The sequence below is a fragment of the Leguminivora glycinivorella genome, chromosome 22 (assembly GCF_023078275.1).
Source record: "Leguminivora glycinivorella isolate SPB_JAAS2020 chromosome 22, LegGlyc_1.1, whole genome shotgun sequence".
NCBI lineage: Eukaryota > Metazoa > Arthropoda > Insecta > Lepidoptera > Tortricidae > Leguminivora > Leguminivora glycinivorella.
This window is the reverse complement of record NC_062992.1, coordinates 14237998-14256912: the sequence shown is the minus strand read 5'-3', so window position 1 is coordinate 14256912 and position 18915 is coordinate 14237998. Positions and strand designations below refer to the sequence as shown.

The 18915-nt window shown below is 39.3% G+C and overlaps 1 protein-coding gene across 2 annotated transcripts; it reads left to right on the top strand.

The window, feature by feature from the left end:
* Positions 1–164: 164 nt before the first annotated feature.
* Positions 165–18312, top strand: LOC125237724 (zinc finger protein ZFP2-like). 2 transcript variants are annotated; one of them, XM_048144889.1, is made up of 9 exons: positions 165–203; positions 5752–5841; positions 6432–6554; positions 6837–6963; positions 7386–7454; positions 7987–8043; positions 10488–10550; positions 16991–18006; positions 18082–18312. In XM_048144889.1, exons 2-9 carry the CDS (start codon positions 5836–5838, stop codon positions 18085–18087), a joined length of 1467 nt encoding a protein of 488 aa, XP_048000846.1. In that variant the 5' UTR covers positions 165–203; positions 5752–5835; the 3' UTR covers positions 18088–18312. The 2 variants fall into 2 exon arrangements, with proteins under 2 accessions (XP_048000846.1, XP_048000845.1); XM_048144888.1 differs by having other exon boundaries at positions 16991–18011; positions 18087–18312.
* Positions 18313–18915: the final 603 nt, after the last annotated feature.

Here is an 18915-nt window from a genome sequence, read left to right as displayed (position 1 = left end):
CACGTGGTCTATTTGTATGGCCAACTTAGGCTCCAGGGGGGGGTCATGACCCCCATGACCCCCCCCCCCTGGATCCGCGCATGAGTACCCGAGTTTACAATGGAAACTGAACGTGCCCTTTACTTTTGCCTTCGGTATTTGTCAGAGTCACTGTCAAATGAAAATTGTCAAGGCCACGTCAAGACTGAGCCTAATCTAAATAAATAGTCTTTTTATGTGGATGGGGGTTCGCCATCTTGGTTTTGTTGGTAGCAAGTCCGGGAAATTTAAATTAATTAATTGTTTTATTTTGTTTCAGACCTGTTTTGTTGTATAATTTATTTAGTTTTTCATTAATTCTATCTAGTTATCATAATATATTTATTAGATCCTGTATATAGGGTAAGTTTTTATAGTTTTCAAAAATGAGTAACGACCCGCCGGACCCTGGCGGGGGCATTTTTGATGTTGATGCCATGGATACTTCGCCGGTATCTTTAAGCGGTGGAGTAAATAATGCAGGCGTTTATAATGGTGGTGTAACGCGTTCTTTGAAACGTGGGGCTGACATAACTTTAAATGTCGAAAATTCTAATATCAAAAAGGCCCCTATGAATCAACCGTCTGATTCTATCCAGTCCACATACACGCACCCAGATTTTGAAACTGTAAGAAGTAAATTCTCGGATACTGATATTGCTCCATTTGTTTTGCATATCCAAAAAATGTTAATGACCCTGCCTCAGGCGTTGTTTTAAAAGCGATTAACTTCGGACATTTTTTATTTAAAAATAATATTTCCGGGGTAGTGAAGGATGGAGTCAAGCGAATTGGCCGTAATCGATTCTCGGTTGAATTCGATTCTGCTCAGCATGCAAACGATTGCTTGTTGCATCCGGCGTTAGCGAGAGCAAATTATTCGGCTATTATACCGTCATTCTATCTTACGAGGATGGGTATTATTCGGAATTTGGCAACAGATTGGACAATGGAGGAGGTAGTGAATAACATTCAAGTGCCTACTGGTTTTGGGCGAGTAATTAAAGCTCGCCGATTGAGTAGGAAGGTCATTGGTGAAAATAATGTCCCTCAGTGGATTCCTACTCAGTCTGCGGTGGTAACATTTTCTGGCCGTTCATTGCCGCCACATGTATACTGTTTTTATAATAGCCTTCCAGTTGAGTGCTATTTGTATCCTACAATCCAATGCAATAATTGCTGTCGTTTTGGACATGTTCAGGTCCAGTGCCGTTCAAAATCTCGTTGTTTTAAATGCGCAGGAGACCATGAAGGAGTAACGTGTAATAAATCTACCTTTACTTGCCTATTTTGTTCAGGGGACCACTGTGCTACAAATCAAATTTGCCCAGAGCATCATAGACAACGTAACATAAAATTAGCCATGTCTCAGGAAAATTTGCCCTATCTGGAAGCTGCTGCCCGTTACCCAAATGTACGAAAATCATTTGCTGATGTTTCTCTTTCTCCTTCCCCTGTTGTTCAGTCTGATGGTATTTCTGTATCTCAACATTCGACTTCTGTTCCTGGTGCGTCTTCCAATCAAAATATATCTCAATCTTACCGCAAAACTGTTTTTTTGCCGCGTAAACCTCCATCTGTGCCCAGCCCTGGTTTCGACAGGAGGGCCCATGACTACATTGTTAGGGAACCTGTATCTTCGCAACCTAATGGATGTGCATTAAACAATGAACATGTTAATAAAAACGATAATTTAATTAAATTCGTATTTTCTCTCGTTGATATTGTCGTTAACAATTCGAACTCTGTTGAACCGAACATCATGCGTCAAAAGTTATTTAATCTCATATCTCTATTTTTCTCAGATAATGGCTCTAACCACGATAGTTCAATGGAACTGTCGCAGCATCCGTAATAAAAAATCTGATATAGCTTATCTTGTTAATAAATTTAACCCATTTCTTTTTGCTGTTCAGGAGACATGGTTGAAGCCTGGTTCTATTTTTAGAGTTCCGGGCTTCGCATGTCTTCGTGATGACAGGAATGATGGGCATGGTGGTGCAGCTATCTTAGTTGCACGGTCTGTAAAATTTTCTCAACTTCTTATTCCCTCTCATAGTAACTACTTGAATGTGGTGGCTGTGAGGGTGAATAACATTTCATTTCTCTCAGTTTATATTCCTGATCCACACCCTGCTATGATTCCTGAACTTTTGCATATCTTATCATCAGTTCCTTCCCCTTTAGTAATACTTGGTGACTTTAATGTTCACCATACGTCTTGGGGTTCTCATCATTGTGACTCTGTTTCTCATCATTTTCTACATCTATTTGACTCTCTGAATTTATGTGTTCTTAATGATGGCTCCCCTACAAGACGTGTGTCTTTTTCACAGAATCCTAGTAGCGCTGTGGATATTTCTGTTTCTTCTTCTTCACTTTCATCTAGACTCTCGTGGCGTGTTCTTCCATATTCTTTTGGAAGTGACCATTTTCCTGTCCTGTTATCTTTCCCTGATCCTGTGCCTTCTATTTCTTTCTCTCCTAGATTTAAATACCAAACAGCAAAGGCTGACTGGCCTATGTACAGTTTATTGTTGGATAATGAAATTGCTCGAATTTATGATCATGGTAACGAGGACGCTGCTGCTAGATACAACAAATTTAAGAATGCGATTATCTTAGCAGCTAATGGCTCTATTCCACAAAAGAGACAGTGTCCTAGGAAAACTCCTTATCCTCCGTGGTGGGACTCGGAATGTTCTGAAGCTGTAGGAAAACGGAAAAGTGCAGAGCAATTACTAACATTAAATTTTTCTAGGGAGAACTACGATAATTACTTAAAGATTGCTGATGATTGTTCTAAATTTCTCTTAGTTAAAAAACAAAAAGGATGGCAATCGTTCTGTGAAAGTCTTTCTCCGTCTACTTCGTCTTCCTCAGTATGGAGAAAGTTGAACCGATTTCGCGGTGCTTTTGCATCCGAATCAAAAGTGCAATCAAACGATCCTTCGGAGTGGGTCGAACCATTTGCAGATAAGCTTGCTCCTCCCTCGGTTCCTATTCTGGAAGAAGTTTCACCTGTTCTCCCTTCTCTACAGTCCACTTCAAATAATCAATTTGATGAACCTTTTTCTTATGAAGAATTTTTGACGGCCATTAGTCATCTTAAGGACTCCTCTCCTGGTGTGGATGGAATTCCTTATTCCTTCATCTTGCATGCCAGTCCAGATTCAAAACAGTTCTTTTTGGAAATTCTTAATAAAATATTCTTATCAGGCATTCCTCCAGATGATTGGAAGACTCAGATTATAGTTCCTATACTTAAGCCAGGAAAGTTAAGCAACGATCCATCTGGGTATCGTCCTATTGCTCTTTCATCAACGTTGGCTAAAATTCTTGAGCATCTTATAAAAAACCGATTGGAATGGTTGGCGGAGAGCAGAGGATTGTTGCCTAAAAGTCAGTTTGGTTTCCGCAAAGGTCTCGGCACGTTGGATAGTCTTGCCATATTTTCAACTGACATTCGAATTGCATTTTCCGAATGCCATTCCGTGGTGGGGGTCTTTTTGGATGTAGCATCTGCCTATGATAATGTACTTCTCCCTCGTCTTAGGCAAAAGCTACATGATTTACACTTTCCAGAAAGGCTTGTAAATTTTACAATAAATTATCTTTTATGTAGATCCATTCTTGTTAGTTCAAAAAATATATGTCTTTCTCCTAGGTTAGTATGGAAGGGACTTCCCCAGGGTTCGGTCTTAAGTCCACTGTTGTACAGTATTTATACTTATGATTTAGAACTCTCAGTTAATTCGTTTTGTAATGTGTTACAGTATGCTGATGATATATGTTTGTATGCTTCAGCTCCCAATATCCTAGATGTGGTTCCTTTACTTAATTCAGCTTTAAGTTATCTACATATTTGGCTAGAAGATCATGGGTTATCCCTCTCTATTACTAAGAGTACAGTTGTTCCTTTTACCCGTAAGTTACGTATTCCAGATTTTACAATCGCTTGTAACGGAATTCCAATTCCTCAGTCAGATAAAGTTAAATTTCTAGGTTTAATTTTTGATACAAAGCTTACTGGAATCCATCATATTAATTATACAGTTAAAAAGTGTGAGAAGAGTATTAACATTATACGCTCCCTTTCTGGTGTCTGGTGGGGTTCACATCCTTACTGTCAAAAATTAGTTTATAATGCGCTAGTGCGTAGTAATCTTGATTACGGGTCTTTTCTCCTTGAACCTTGTAATAAAGTTGCATTAAACTCTTTGGACAAAATTCAATCCAAAAGCCTTCGTATTGTTATTGGTGCAATGCAATCTTCTCCTATTATAGCCCTTCAAGTTGAATGTGTTGATCCACCTCTTCATTTAAGAAGACAGTACCTCTCAGATAGATTCCTCTTTAAAATAATGCAATCGTCTGCTCATCCTCTCCTTTCAAAACTGCATGTTCTTTCTGAGTTAATTAAATCATCTAAGTTCTGGTCTCACAAAGATCCTCCTTGTTTAATAAAAAGTTATCTCAAATTTACTCACCTCCCTTGTCCCGTTTTTCAGTGTATTCGTAATCCAATCTTTGAAACCCCTTATAATGCAATCATATTTAAACCCATTATATTACTTGACATTGGAATTGATAAAAATACGACGGCTCCACTCTCACAGTTAAATAAAGCTATCGCTGAGTATTGGCCCAACTGGGTCACCATTTACACAGATGCTTCCCGATTGTCGGTTCATGGTTATGTAGGATCTGCTGTGTGGATTCCTAGGTTTAATGTTATCCTGAATTTTAAATTACCTACTTACTCGTCTATCTTCACAGGTGAAGCAGTAGCTATCTTGGAATCTCTTAAATATATAGAATCTCATAATTTAAATAAATGTGTCATATTCACTGACTCTAAAAGCACTTTGCAGGCTATTTTAGCCAATCAGTTTAGATCTAAAATGAAATTCCCGGTTATTTTAGAGATAAAACGCCTCTTGTTGTCGCTTTTTCATAAAGGTATCATGGTTGTATTAGTTTGGATACCTAGTCACGCTGGAATTCCAGGAAATGAAATGGTCGATCGGAGCGCTAAGGATGCAATAATCAATGGATGTCTTTCATCATTTAGGTCTTATACACATGATTTACTCTCGATAGCTAAAGATAGTCTTAATGATGCATGGCTTGTTGAGTGGTCTCGATCTAGCCAATCCATAAAATCACATTACCCCGAAATTCAAGAAAGAATCCCCGTAAAACCCTGGTTTTTTCGATATCGTAATGCTAATAAGAAAGTTACTTCTACTATTTGCAGGTTACGTTTGGGTCATGCGTGTTACCCGGTATTATTATGTAAACGTCGTATTAAGGATACGTCGGTGTGTGAATGTGGATTGGATGAGGGTAATCTAGATCACATATTTTTTGAATGTAACAAATTAACCTCTTCTTTGTACGATTTGCTCCCTCCATTTATACCTCGCCCGACGAATATCACATCTTTACTTCGATTAGTCTTTACACCGTTCATTTCCATTTTATGTCATTTTATCAGTCATAATAACATTAAATTATAATTATACATATATATATATATATATATATCCTAATAACAAAACAGGAGATAATAGTTCTTCATAATTCCGTATTTCTTATTTATAACTTGCTGTTGGCATTCCTGTTAATACCCGAATAACTAAAAACGCCTCAACTGACTTTGGCAAAGGCCCTCGAGGCTGCCATTCCCAAAAAAAAAAAAAAAAAAAAAAAAAAAAAAAAAAAAAAAAAATAGTCTATGTTGTGTTGTGAACATTGCAAATCTTTTTAGTTGTGTATATTTAATTATTTATCTATAATAACGTGGACGAATATATGGACGTGACGCGCAGTGTTGTCACATCTACCTATTTATAGGTAGATCTACCTATTTTGCCTCCCGTCTACCTGTCTACCTATTTCGGTCCTAAATCTACCTATTTTCTAAAATATTACTATTGTAGAAAATTCTCCATGCGTGTTACGAAATTAAGTTTTACCTGTCTTATAATTACAGCATTTTACTTAAATCGGAACGTGTTTAGTGAATAATCTGTGGCTGTCAGCTTGAAAGTCTTGATGTTTGACAGTTTTGACACTGACAGCCTGGTAGTGACAGTGACAGTGTCATTTGACAATGACATGACACTGACACTTCTGACAGCCTGACAGTGGCAGCTCTCGGAGACGTTAGCTTGTGTTTAAAATATTTTAACAAAAACATGTATAAACACCATAAAGAACTCACCAAGTAAACCAATAAATATATATTTTTAATGGTTTAGAAGCATTTTTAATCATTAAAACTGGACTTACCTTAGATGGTATTAAAACAGGTAGATCTACCTATTTTTCGTTTCTAATTCTACCAGTTTCTACCTATTTTTTCACCCTGGTCTACCATTTTGTTCAAATTGTATGTGACAACACTGGTGACGCGAGCGTGTCGCTGCTGCCTGCGGCGTCCTCCGGACAAGGACCTGACGACGCCGTACACACTTCTCGGGAAAACAGAGATATATGCCAACATGATGAAGGAGTGCTTTGATGTACAAGTAAGTACGACTATCCGGTAAATGTTGCTAAACCTACACAAGTCAAAAATGGTGCCTATTCGGGATATTAAGCAAAACACTGCGTTTAGGGTAGCGCTAGCACGTTATGGAGGGCCTATCGCGTACCATGTTCGAAAATTCGCAATCAGGACAGGAGATGCATCAATGTCAATTATCAAAACTTTTCAATAAATATTTCCATAATAGTCCCTGTTTTTATTAAGGTGTTTTTAATACATGACCTTATGAAGACACTAGCAAATATGTTAGTCTAATTTGCAGCTGGCAATGGATGGCTCGGGCTCGTGCGGCATCTGCTCTGCGTGCGTGGGCCGCCTGCGAGACGCGAGCGACTTCAAGCTGCAAGTGCAGCGCAGCCAGGCGGAGCTGCAGGCGCTGCTTGATAAAGGTTAGCTTAAACAACTCAATTTGTCGATGTTGACATATTATTATTATAATATTTTCTATGAAAGTAATTTAATTTGTTCTTAGAGTAGGATGTTGACATGTCGAATTAGTAGGAAACAGGTCCCCACTACGCCCGGGACCAGTCTGAAAACCAGCGCAGAGCCGTTGGCGCTGCTCCACGCTGAGACTGGGACCCTTTGCCTCATCATAGATATAATTTAACGATAATTCTTAGTTATAAATTGAAATAGATATCATACACGAAAAAAAAAACGGTAGCAAATGATTTATAAATAATGTGACACTATTTAATTTATCTCCACTCGTATCGAACTTCCTCTTTTCTTTTGTAATGATAATGTTGTGCGTTTTTGCAGTGTTTTATTTGTCAATATGTTAAACAATATGTGTTTTGTTGTTCAGAGTCTGCGGTCAAATTGGAGCAGGCTGATGAATGTGCGGACGATAACTCTGAGTTTGTTGATGTGTTATGTGAGTACTTTCATTGTTTGTATGTTCTTTGTTACCTCTCTTAACCACCATAACATTTAATAGTTATTTGTTATACAAGGGGGCAAAGTTGTATTTTAACGCCGAGTGTGAAATTGAAAAACGAGCAATTGAAAGGATTCTATAGTTGAACCACGAGCGAAGCGAGTGGTTCGAGAATAGAATCCTGAACTTGCGAGTTTTTTAACACACGAGAAGTAAAATACACTTGCACCCGAGTGTAACACAAAACTTTTCCCCACACTATAGCGAGGAAACTACAACGCAAAAAATGCGTTTATCACTGCTTCCAGTAGTTCCACAGGTCACAATCATCTTTATTACTTGATTCACCTACTTTTATCAATTTTAAAGCAGTAAATTTGACTTATTCAAGGTCAAATTACTTTACCCACTAGTGGATAAAATGCGTTTTTACCCCCTGGTATTAAAGGACAAAACACGTGTTTCCGAGCTAGTGAGGGGAAAATAAATAAAAAACTGACATAGTTTACATAGTAAATTTTTGCTTCAGGTGAAGACACACAGGTAAAGCAGGAGGAAATTTGCCGAGACAAGGAAGAACTCACGGGTTAGTTCATATTTTCCTAAGACTATTTTTAAGCTCCTAAAGCTCTTTAATTATCATCCTAACCAGTCACCCCAAATAATTTGTTCAATGAGATTTTATTGTCTAATTTCACTTGAAATTGAATATTTTCAATAACTCCCAAGTACGTAAACTCTAGACAGGCTGCATGCCCGTACAATCAATCAATCAATCAATCAAAATATTCTTTATTCAAATAGGCTTACAATAAGCACTTTTAAATTGTCAACAATGTACAATATTCATCTTATTCTAAATATCAGAGCAATTTATTGGTGCAATAAAACAAAACAATATGAATAAAACCTTTCAAAGAATTCAAACACTCTACAATTAGGTAGGTAAAGTTTTTTGAAGATAAGCAAATAAAATATTTTTCTTATAGAACGTTATAACGATCACGAAAATGTGGCTCTTTTATTTTTATTTCGTATAATATTCTAATTTAATACATTCAGCACGCGCAAAGGCATTGTCACCTCAACAAATTTCACAAACGGCATTTCGGTCACTTAAAAAAAGATAGTAAATAAATTATACGAAATAAAAATAAAAGAGCCATCTTTTCGTGATCGTTATAAAGTATTTTTAACCCCCGACGCACACACGGGCGGTGCAGATTCTGTCTAGAGTCTGATGAAACGCCCCTGCACATCCTGGCAGAGTGCCCCTCTCTAATGCGCACACGTAACATGATTCTGGGCAGCTACCAAATACACCCAGAGGATGTGAGGTATCTCGATCTCAAAAAGGTACTACAAGTCTTTGAATTTGTAGGACTTGATCGAGAGTTGTAGTAGGTGGCGATCACAATAGATCAGAAATGGTCGCAGTGATACATAAGGCGCTCTGAAGCCTTACAAAGCCCCTAACCAAGAAGAAGAAGAAGAACCCCCGACGCAAAAACGACGGGGTGTTATAAGTTTGACGTGTCTGTCTGTCCTGTCCTGTCCTGTCCTGTGGCTAGTGACATTTCAATAGTACAGTCAAGTGTAAAAATATGGGTGTACACATACTACACATCTTACTCGAAAATATCTCCCATAGCTAGTGTAGTGGTGGCTACCGTTGTGGCTGAGAGGTGGGACAGTGGCCTAATCAGACATTGGTCCTCACTTCATTTAGGATTAGGTACTAATATAGTTATTTAAGATGTCTTGTTATTGTTACTAACAAACTATGGACACATGTTAGTCTGAAATAAACGCATTTTATTTTTATTTTATAGCATTCTGAGCAACAGCATTCTGAGGATGATTTCTGAACGGACAGACTGTGTTTATCTGAACCGATGTTGTAATATACATCTAAACCGCGATGTCAAATATCTACACTGACATCCGTAAAATTTGTAAGGTGATGTATGAAAGGAGGAAGTGAGATTTTATCAAATTTGACATTTACATTTTTATACCTCGGAACTTATTATTATTTTTAATATATTTTATTTTATTCTACGTGAATTAATTTACTAATATTGTTTTACTGACATTTATTTTAGTTATATTTGATTTAATTTCGCTTCCATGGTTTTCAATTAATTTATTTATTCTAATTTTGTAATGACATTGATAGATAATTTAGTTTTGTAGAATACTAACCATATATTTAATTATTATGTAATTGCGTACTAACAACAATGATCTCAGTTGGTCCTTGAAATAAATGAATTGAATTGAATAGCATCTTAGTCCGGTGTAATAAGAGCGTGGTACCATATTTATGAGACGATTTTTTCGAGACATATTTTTGAACTTGACTGTAAATGTTATTATTTAATTACCATACAAATTGTTATAAAGTAGTACGTAAGGTTGAACTGTTAGTGCCAATTGTAAATAAATAATATAAGTGGTTGTCGTTGGAAAGCATCGTGAGGAAACCTGCATAGGGTAAACTCGCCTCATTCGATGACACGCCTGATACAAGCTTTGAAGCACTATTCCGAAAGACGGTTTTTGGTTGTTTCACCGAAATCACCGAATTAGACGTGTCGCCGAATGAGGCGAGTTTACCCTACATATTCGAAGAAATTCAAAGGTGTATGTAAAGTGAAGTCCCCAATCCGCATTGGGCTAGCGTGGGGACTATATCCCGAGCCCTCTCATGCGTGAGAAGCGTGTGCCCAGCAGTGGGACGTATACAGGCACACAGTAGTGCGAAAAGGGTTTCTTTCGTTTTTTACCGGAAACGTTTGTATTTGACATGCTAGTGCAATCAATGTCAGTACATCTTGTACTGAAACTGATTGAAATATACGGTCCGACCGAGATTTTAGGCGCGAATTGTATGAAGTCTCGGCCGAGAATCTCGGTCGGACCTTATTGGAATAGCATGACACGTTCGTACGTTTCCGTAACAATGCGAAGGCGAATCTTTTCGCACCACATCTGTTATATTGTTATTAATATAAGTTGTTGTTCTAGATGAAGACCCCCTCGTAAATTTGGACAATGATGATGCGGCGAGCGGCGGCTCGCCAGCGGCGGGTTAGTGTCGTTATGTTATTTTTTTAACCGACTTCAAAAAAGGAGGAGGTTCTCAATTCGACTGAATGTTTTTTTTTTTTTTTTTTTTTTTTTTTTTTTTTTTTTTTTTTTTTTTTTTGTATGTATGTTACTCGTTATCTCCGAGAATCATGGACCGATTTTCAAAATTTTTTTTTTGATCGAACGGGTATAACCCCGAGATGGTCCCATTGGCACCAAGTCGGGGTCTGATGATGGGATCTTGGAGAAATCGAGGGAACCCTTCAAATGTTATAGGCACATGTAATGTTTTTTGTGTATTTTTCAAAGGTACACCAGTATTTGCGCCTGGTGGTAATAATTTTATGTGGCTGAGCTGATGATGGAAGGTCAACTCCTCAACGGTTAGGAGTTAAAGGACAATTCTTTCACTACTGGACATATATTCGGACTGATACATATAATATCACTAGGAACCACTAAAAATCAACAAATAAATTAACTTTTTAACAAAAAAATAAAACCGCCTTCAAAAAAAGCGTGTTACAAAACACGGAGAAACTAAAAAGCCAAAAATAATAAACCTTCGAATTCAGATTTCTTATCGGATTGCAATTATCTAAACATCCAAATTATAAACAAATCAATTATTTTTGGAGTCGGGGCCAGCCTGCGTATGGTTGGATGGGGCAAACAGGAAATAGCAAGGCGACGAACAGGTCTGGTACCGACTACAAAAATAATTGATTTGTTTATAATTTGGATGTTTAGATAATTGCAATCCGATAAGAAATCTGAATTCGAAGGTTTATTATTTTTGGCTTTTTAGTTTCTCCGTGTTTTGTAACACGCTTTTTTTGAAGGCGGTTTTATTTTTTTGTTAAAAAGTTATTAACTAGCCTAGTGTAGTGAACCCACTGCTGGGCAAAGGCCTCCCCTCGCTTCCACTCAACCCTGTCTCGTGCATAATCCTGTCAGCGTGGATAGAATGCGTCCAAGTCATCCCGCCATCTCTTTTTACGGTCTTTTGTCTACGGTGCTCCGTGGGTCCCACTCGGTAGCCATTTTGGCCCACCGTTTATTATTTATTTATTTAAACTTTATTCGCTGACGGTAGACGCCGATTGAAACAGTCGATGTAACACACTGATTTAAACTTTCACGATTATTATACATAATTATTTTAGTCTTCTCCGAGGCCACGGCGACAACGCCGTCCCTGAAACATTGGAAGTCAGTTTAATAAGTAGTCATACGCGATTAAGTCCTGATTTAAAAATAATTAGTCGATGTGATGGCCTAATTAGTCGATTTTCTTTAAAACATAAAATATTTCTAATATTTATATCCCGTGGAGTAAGACATAAAATATTTCTAATATTTATATCCCATTAGTTATGGACACCGTCTGTCTATAAGACGCTCCACGGGATATGGTCGCTACAAGATGGTGTTAGGATAGCTATAAACTACGTAATAACTTATGGCAGAAGGTCCTTTATAATAGAGGAAAACCACTTTAATTAGGTAAAAGTGTGTTTATTCCGTGGATGACATAATAAGAGTGAAGTAGAACAGTCAAAAGTAATTTCAAAAATACGTTGCTATACAAACAACCAGTAGGTAATATCTATGATATAGAACATGTAGTTTACATAGGTTCCAACACCACCCCTTAAACTATATGTTCATAGTAACATAATATCTAATACACATTACTATAAATTACCTACTAAGTACGAAGCATATAGAAGTCTCTAACGAAACGCTGGAACCTTTCTATACATAGAGGCTTTGTTAAAGCATCGGCCAGCATGTCGTCAGTACGCATGTACTTAATAACTATGACACCATTTTCAACTATCTCGCGAATGAAATGATGTCGGACGTCGATATGCTTTGTCCTTGCATGAAACATGTGGTTCTCAGACAATTTAATCGCAGATTGATTGTCATTGTAAACCACCACTTTGACATCTAACTTCAAACATTCAGACATGAATGCCCTAATAAACAATGCCTCCTTACAAGCGTCGGATAAAGCCATGTACTCACTTTCCGTGCTGCTCAAGGCAATTGTACGTTGTTTACGACTTTCCCAGGAGACCAAAGAATTGCCTAATCTAAATACATAACCGGTATAAGACCGACGATCGACTACACAAGCCGCCCAGTCTGCGTCCGCTGACCCTGTCACGTTCAACCCACTCTTCTCATATTTGATGCTGTAGTCCAATGTACCCTTCAAGTACCGAAGCACTCGCTTCGCAGCCTTCCAATGAGCTTCCGAGTAGCAATCGTTAAACTGACTTAACATACTTACAGCATGCGCGATGTCAGGACGCGTACAGACCGCGATGTACATAAGGCAACCGATCAAGTTTCTATACTCGTAGTCTCCAGTCTTCTCAGCTTTCTCAAGTTTTAAGCCAACTTCCATCGGTGTCTTGGCAGGTTTACAGTCACTCATCTTAAACCTTTCCAAAACCTTCTTGATGTAACCAGACTGATCTAGAATAATTTTCCCATCTTTCCGGCTGATGTGTATTCCTAATACACATTTTGCAGGCCCAAGATCTTTCATAACAAACTGTTTCATCATCTCCTCTTTCACCGCCTTTTTCTCAGTTTGATTATTGCTGAATATCAAAATGTCATCAACATAAAGGCCGAGAATGACAATTCCACTGTTATTCGATCTAACGTATACACACGGCTCGGACGCCAGCCTCTTAAACTTCAACTTTTTCACAAGAACGTCGTTTATCTTCTCATTCCATGATCTACTCGCTTGTTTTAATCCGTAGACAGCCTTCAGCAAACGAAACGCTTTCCCTTTGCCGCTCTCTACCCCGAAGCCTTCAGGAATTTCCATATAAACCTCTTCTTTCAAATCTCCGTTAAGAAAAGCTGTCTTGACGTCCATATGATCAACTTCCATATCATATTCTGCCGCCAGTGCCAAAAGTAATCTTATTGTGGAGTATCTCACGACGGGTGAGAATGTTTCGAAATAATCTACTCCATACTTTTGTGTAAATCCCTTCGCAACTAATCGAGCCTTGTATTGCAGGAGCTCTCCATTCAGACCTCTCTTTTTCTTAAATATCCACTTGCACTTGACAGGTTTCTTTCCCTTCGGCAAGTCCACAAGCTCCAGACATTTATTATCTATGAAAGACTGATACTCATCTTGCATAGCTCCCTTCCACTGCGTAGACTCAGGACCGTCGAGTGCCTCGCGCACGGTAGTGGGCGTTTCCGCGCCGCAACTCGCGTCAGTGGTGAATACCGCACAAACCCATTTTCGAAGTCGCTCCGTCCTCTCGATTCCTCCGAATCCCAAGATGACGAACCAGGAGCGTAATCTTCATCAGATGTACTGGATTCTTCCGTGTCAGTATCTTCCGTGTCCTGATTCTCGTTCGCAGGCTCTGGCTCTTCCGCGACGTCAACGCGTTCCGCCGTCTGCACTCCTACATTTTCAGATTCATTAGTAATGATCATGTACGGTGTCGGCTCGTTGACCACAGGTTGCTGAACCCGGTCTTTGTAGAATTTGTCCTCTACAAACACGACATTACGCGAAAATATGCACTTCGAAGGATGAGCGGGATCTATGAGCCGATATCCTTTCGTATTCTCGCAGTAACCAACAAAAATGTACGGTTTACATTTCGGATCAAGTTTCTTGCGATCCTCCACGACAGAGTAAGCAACACAACCAAAAATTCGTAAATGGTTCAGATTTACCTTCGATCCCGACCACTTCTCCTCCGGAGTCACGCCTAACACGGCCTTGGTTGGCGATCTGTTCTTCAGGTAAACAGCGGTGTTCATTGCTTCTGCCCAGTATTTCTGATCCAAGCCAGCTCCCTGCAACATACACCTAGCAGCCTCAACAATCGTGCGATTCGCCCTTTCAACTACTGAATTTTGCTGAGGGCTATGTGGAACTGTCAGCTGGTGTCTGATGCCATGCTGCTTCAGAAATACATCGAACTTTTTGTTCACAAATTCACCTCCCCGGTCACTACGCAGAATCTTAATAGTTTTATTCGTTTGATTCTCGACTAGGGCCTTGAATTCCAAAAACTTACTAAAAACCTCGTCTTTTGTTTTTATAAAATAACTAAAAGTCTTACGCGAAAAATCATCTATAAAAAGTAGCATATATCTCGAACCTCCGTACGAAGTTTGCGGCATAGGCCCGCAAACGTCAGTGTGTACTAGCCCTAAGACTTCAGTCGCTCTCGTAAACGATTTCTTCGGAAAAGGTAACTTAGGGGCTTTTCCCTCAATGCATGTGACACATTGTTTAAAATCCGAGATATTGAAATCAATGCCGTTGGCCATACCTGATTTTAGTAGGTTCATGCTCCTTGAATTAAGATGTGCGAGACGACGATGCCATACATCTTGAGAAATCGCACGCCCAGTCCCCACGTTCGCCGCGACATGTTCAGCGGACGCAGACTCAGACGATCTCGGTTTACTATTACGCGAATCCGACACGGTTTGTAATTTGTATAAACCATTTTCACATTTCGCAATAGCAAATAAAACATTTCCAAAATAAATATTACAAACATCAGAAACAAAAACAATTTTAAAACCTTTTGACGCTAAGACACTGACAGATATCAAATTACATGACAAGCTCGGAATATTAACTACGTTACAAAGAGTTTTTATACCGTCTTTAACATGCAGTTCGGTACTGCCACGACCCGCACTACAAATTTTTTCGCCGTTCGCCACCGTGACTTCCAAGCTCGTATCCGGAACGAAGTCATCCAGGATGTCCCTCCGGTTGCAGAAATGGCTCGACGCACCCGAGTCGACGTACCAGAAGTCCCTCTTCACGTCCACCGACAGCGCGCTCAGCATATTTGCCATATCTTTGGCAACGGGTCCCTTTACCTTCCTGTTCCCTGGACAATTCTTAGAAATGTGGCCCAGCTTTTTGCAGCGGTAACATTTTATCGCCTTTTCGTCACGTTTCGCCACCATCACGGAACCACCGCCAGTGTCCGTTCCGTTGGTCCGGCGCTGATGTTCTTGCAATAACTTTTGCTTTACCAGCTCGCTCGACAATTTCACACTACAGTTCTCTAGCGCCATGATCAGTGGGTCGTAATCGGATGTGAGCCCACTTAACATTATCACTGCTAGGAACTCGTCGTTCAGCGGAGCTTCGATGTCGGTCAATTGCTGTGCGACATCACATATCGTCGTCAGATATGCTTCCATACTGGAATACTCTTGCAGCTTCATCCCAAACAACTGCCGCATCAAACCCAGTCTCCGGCAAAGACCCCTGTCTTCGTACGCAGCCTGAAGACTCACCCACGCCTCCCGTGCGGTAGTTGCGTTACGCACGTGCGTGATCACTGCAGAGTTTATGCTCAGGCATATGCGAGCCAGTGCTTTCTGTTGTTTCTTCTTGTCTTCGCATTTTGGTGTCTTACCATCGTCACTCTCTACGCACTCCCATAAATCTTCCTGGATCAGGATCATCTTGATCATGAATTTCCATGACCCGTAGTTCCCCATGCCATTTAGTTTCTCAATAGCTGGAACTATAGCCGCCCCCGAACTGGACGTCGCCATCTCGATTTTGGGATATCGTGCGCGTAACTTTTTGCGATATAAAGAACAACGCACACAAACACTCCACAGACGCTTCCTTCACATAAAGCGACTGTAACCTAACGGTATGCTACCATAATAGAGGAAAACCACTTTAATTAGGTAAAAGTGTGTTTATTCCGTGGATGACATAATAAGAGTGAAGTAGAACAGTCAAAAGTAATTTCAAAAATACGTTGCTATACAAACAACCAGTAGGTAATATCTATGATATAGAACATGTAGTTTACATAGGTTCCAACACTTTAAGGACTGAATAAATTAAACGATGAATATTGGATCGTGAATCTCACAACTTTTTACGCCAAAAGAACTAAGTGGCAAAGGTTTGTTTTGGATGGGATATTCTTTATCTATAGTACAGTACATCAGAGGCCGGGAAAATGAGGATTTCCGGCCAAGTGGGTATATACCGGATAGGGATACGAGGCCGGGAATCCGTTTTCACGCCGAGGCATGTATAGTGCTTTTCTCAAACATACAATGAAATAAAAAAAAATGCTCTAAAGGACAATATTTTATAAAAAAAAGTTACTTTGCATGCCTAGGCCTAAAAAATAATATGAAATCCCTTTACAGTCCTCTCGAGTTGTTGCGCCCAAAAAGCGATACTTCCCAGCCCATTTTAAGGAACGTAAAGACAATATTTCATTGCATGTTTGAGAAAAATAGGTTTAACTACAGCACTTTTAAATTCAATCCGCTTCTTCTTTCATGTATCATTTCTATTTCAGTGTATAATGTTTGAGAACCCCATATTTTTAATTCGCGATAAACCGGTTTCAATTCTTTCTTTATTTATGTTGCAGCGTGTTCAGACGGCGGCGCCGCCCGCGGCAGGGAGCAACTCTCGATGGCTTGTTCCGTGGTGCTCGAGCGCCTCCGCGGCGACGCGACTGCTCACACTGGAGGCAAACCATGCGCCTGCGAACACTGTGGCAAACGCTTCAGAAACAAGTATCTTGTAAGAAAACACATTCAACACACGCACGCCTCGATCGAGAAAAAAATATTTACTTGTGACGTTTGTAGTGCAACTTTTGAAACTGAATTGTTAGTATTAGAGCACGAGAACAGCGAACATGGTTTTCCATACTTCATGTGTGCTGAATGCGAGTACACAACGGTTTACAAGAAAAGTTTGGTAGCCCATTTAAAATCTCATACTGGAGACAAACCTTATAGTTGTACTCAATGTAATTACTCAAGTTTATTTCAAACTAATTTAATCAGACATCAAACGAGACACACGGGTGACAAACCTCACCACCGAACACCCCGAAAGATATCCACAGGAGGTACTTTTTATCAATGTAACTACTGTGATCACAAATACGATAGAAAAGGTCGCCTTAACAATCATCTAAAAAAACACGCTGGCGACAAACCTTACATATGTAAGTTTTGTCATGACAAATTCAGTCAGAAATCAAGTTTAGAAGAACACATGTTGATACATAGTGGGTCTAAGCCATTTAAATGTAGCGAGTGCGACTACAGATCCAAGAGGAAAGAAAACTTGCGACAACACCAGAGGATACACACAGGGGAGAAACCGTACGAGTGTGCTCAATGCAACTTTAAGTGCCTTTCTCGGTCTTCCTTAAGTAATCACGAATTGATACATGAAGAGAAGCGTTTTCAATGTAGCCAGTGTAATTTGAAATTCAGTCAGAAAGCCAATTTAAAGAGACATCAGACGACACATGGTGATACGAAACCGTTTGAATGTAGCGTTTGCGGGCACAGGTGCAAACGGAAGGATGTCTTGATTAAGCATCAGAGGAGGCACTCATTGCGAAAATATAAACGTTTATATGAAAAAAATTGTATAAAACCCAAGAACAATACTAGTGATGAACCTTTGTATGAGGCGGGGCGCGCGGCATGCATGTCAAACAATTGAAGCTCATCACAAGTGTCCTGACTCGACGCTGCGTACAGTGGAGGTGGCGCACAAATAAAAATTACAAGCAACGAAAATTGTTGGAAGTATTAACTATACATATACTACGACCGGTCTGGCGCAGTCGGTAGTGACCCTGCCTGCTACGCCGCGGTCCCGGGTTCGAAACCCGGGCCGGAAAGGGCATTTATTTGTGTGATGAGCACAGATATTTGTTCCTGAGTCATAGATGTTTTCTATGTATATAAGTATTTTTATATTATATATATCGTTGTCAGTACCCACAACACAAGCCTTCTTGAGCTTACCGTGAGCCTCAGTCAATCTGTGTAAGAATGTCCTGTAATCTTTATTTATTTATATACAGGGTGGAAAAATCGAATGCCATATGGGTGGCAACTATATAGTATATACTGAGTATATACCTTGAATATTGTAAATAGCACATTTTGTGTAAGGGAGACTTTCCTTTGTTTTTAAAAAGAATAAGTTCTGCATTTAAGGAATTATAAAAAATCGCTTGCCTCAGTCGGGACTCGCACCGGTCAAATGTGACAAAAAATAACGGGACTCACAAATGAATATATTTTCATACCATATAATATCATTAGGTACATAAATACAAATAATATATTGTAAAAACGTTCATATCTAATATTTTCTTAAAATATAAAATTTGTATAATGAACATTTTTTTTATTTATATGCTTCTGTATTTCCAGGCATTACCAGTGTGCGTAGCTGAATGTACACACGCTCATGATAATATCTCTTTCGTAGCTATCTATCTCTATCGCTCTTGCGTATTGGCGCGACAGAGCCAGACTA

Bases quoted from the DNA above. Each gene is read 5' to 3' on its own strand.
- LOC125237724 (XM_048144889.1), top strand. The intron at 6,964-7,385 runs GTTAGCTTAAAC...TTTGTTGTTCAG, and splicing joins GCAGGCGCTGCTTGATAAAG to AGTCTGCGGTCAAATTGGAG. The intron at 10,551-16,990 runs GTTAGTGTCGTT...TTTATGTTGCAG, and splicing joins CGGCGGCTCGCCAGCGGCGG to CGTGTTCAGACGGCGGCGCC.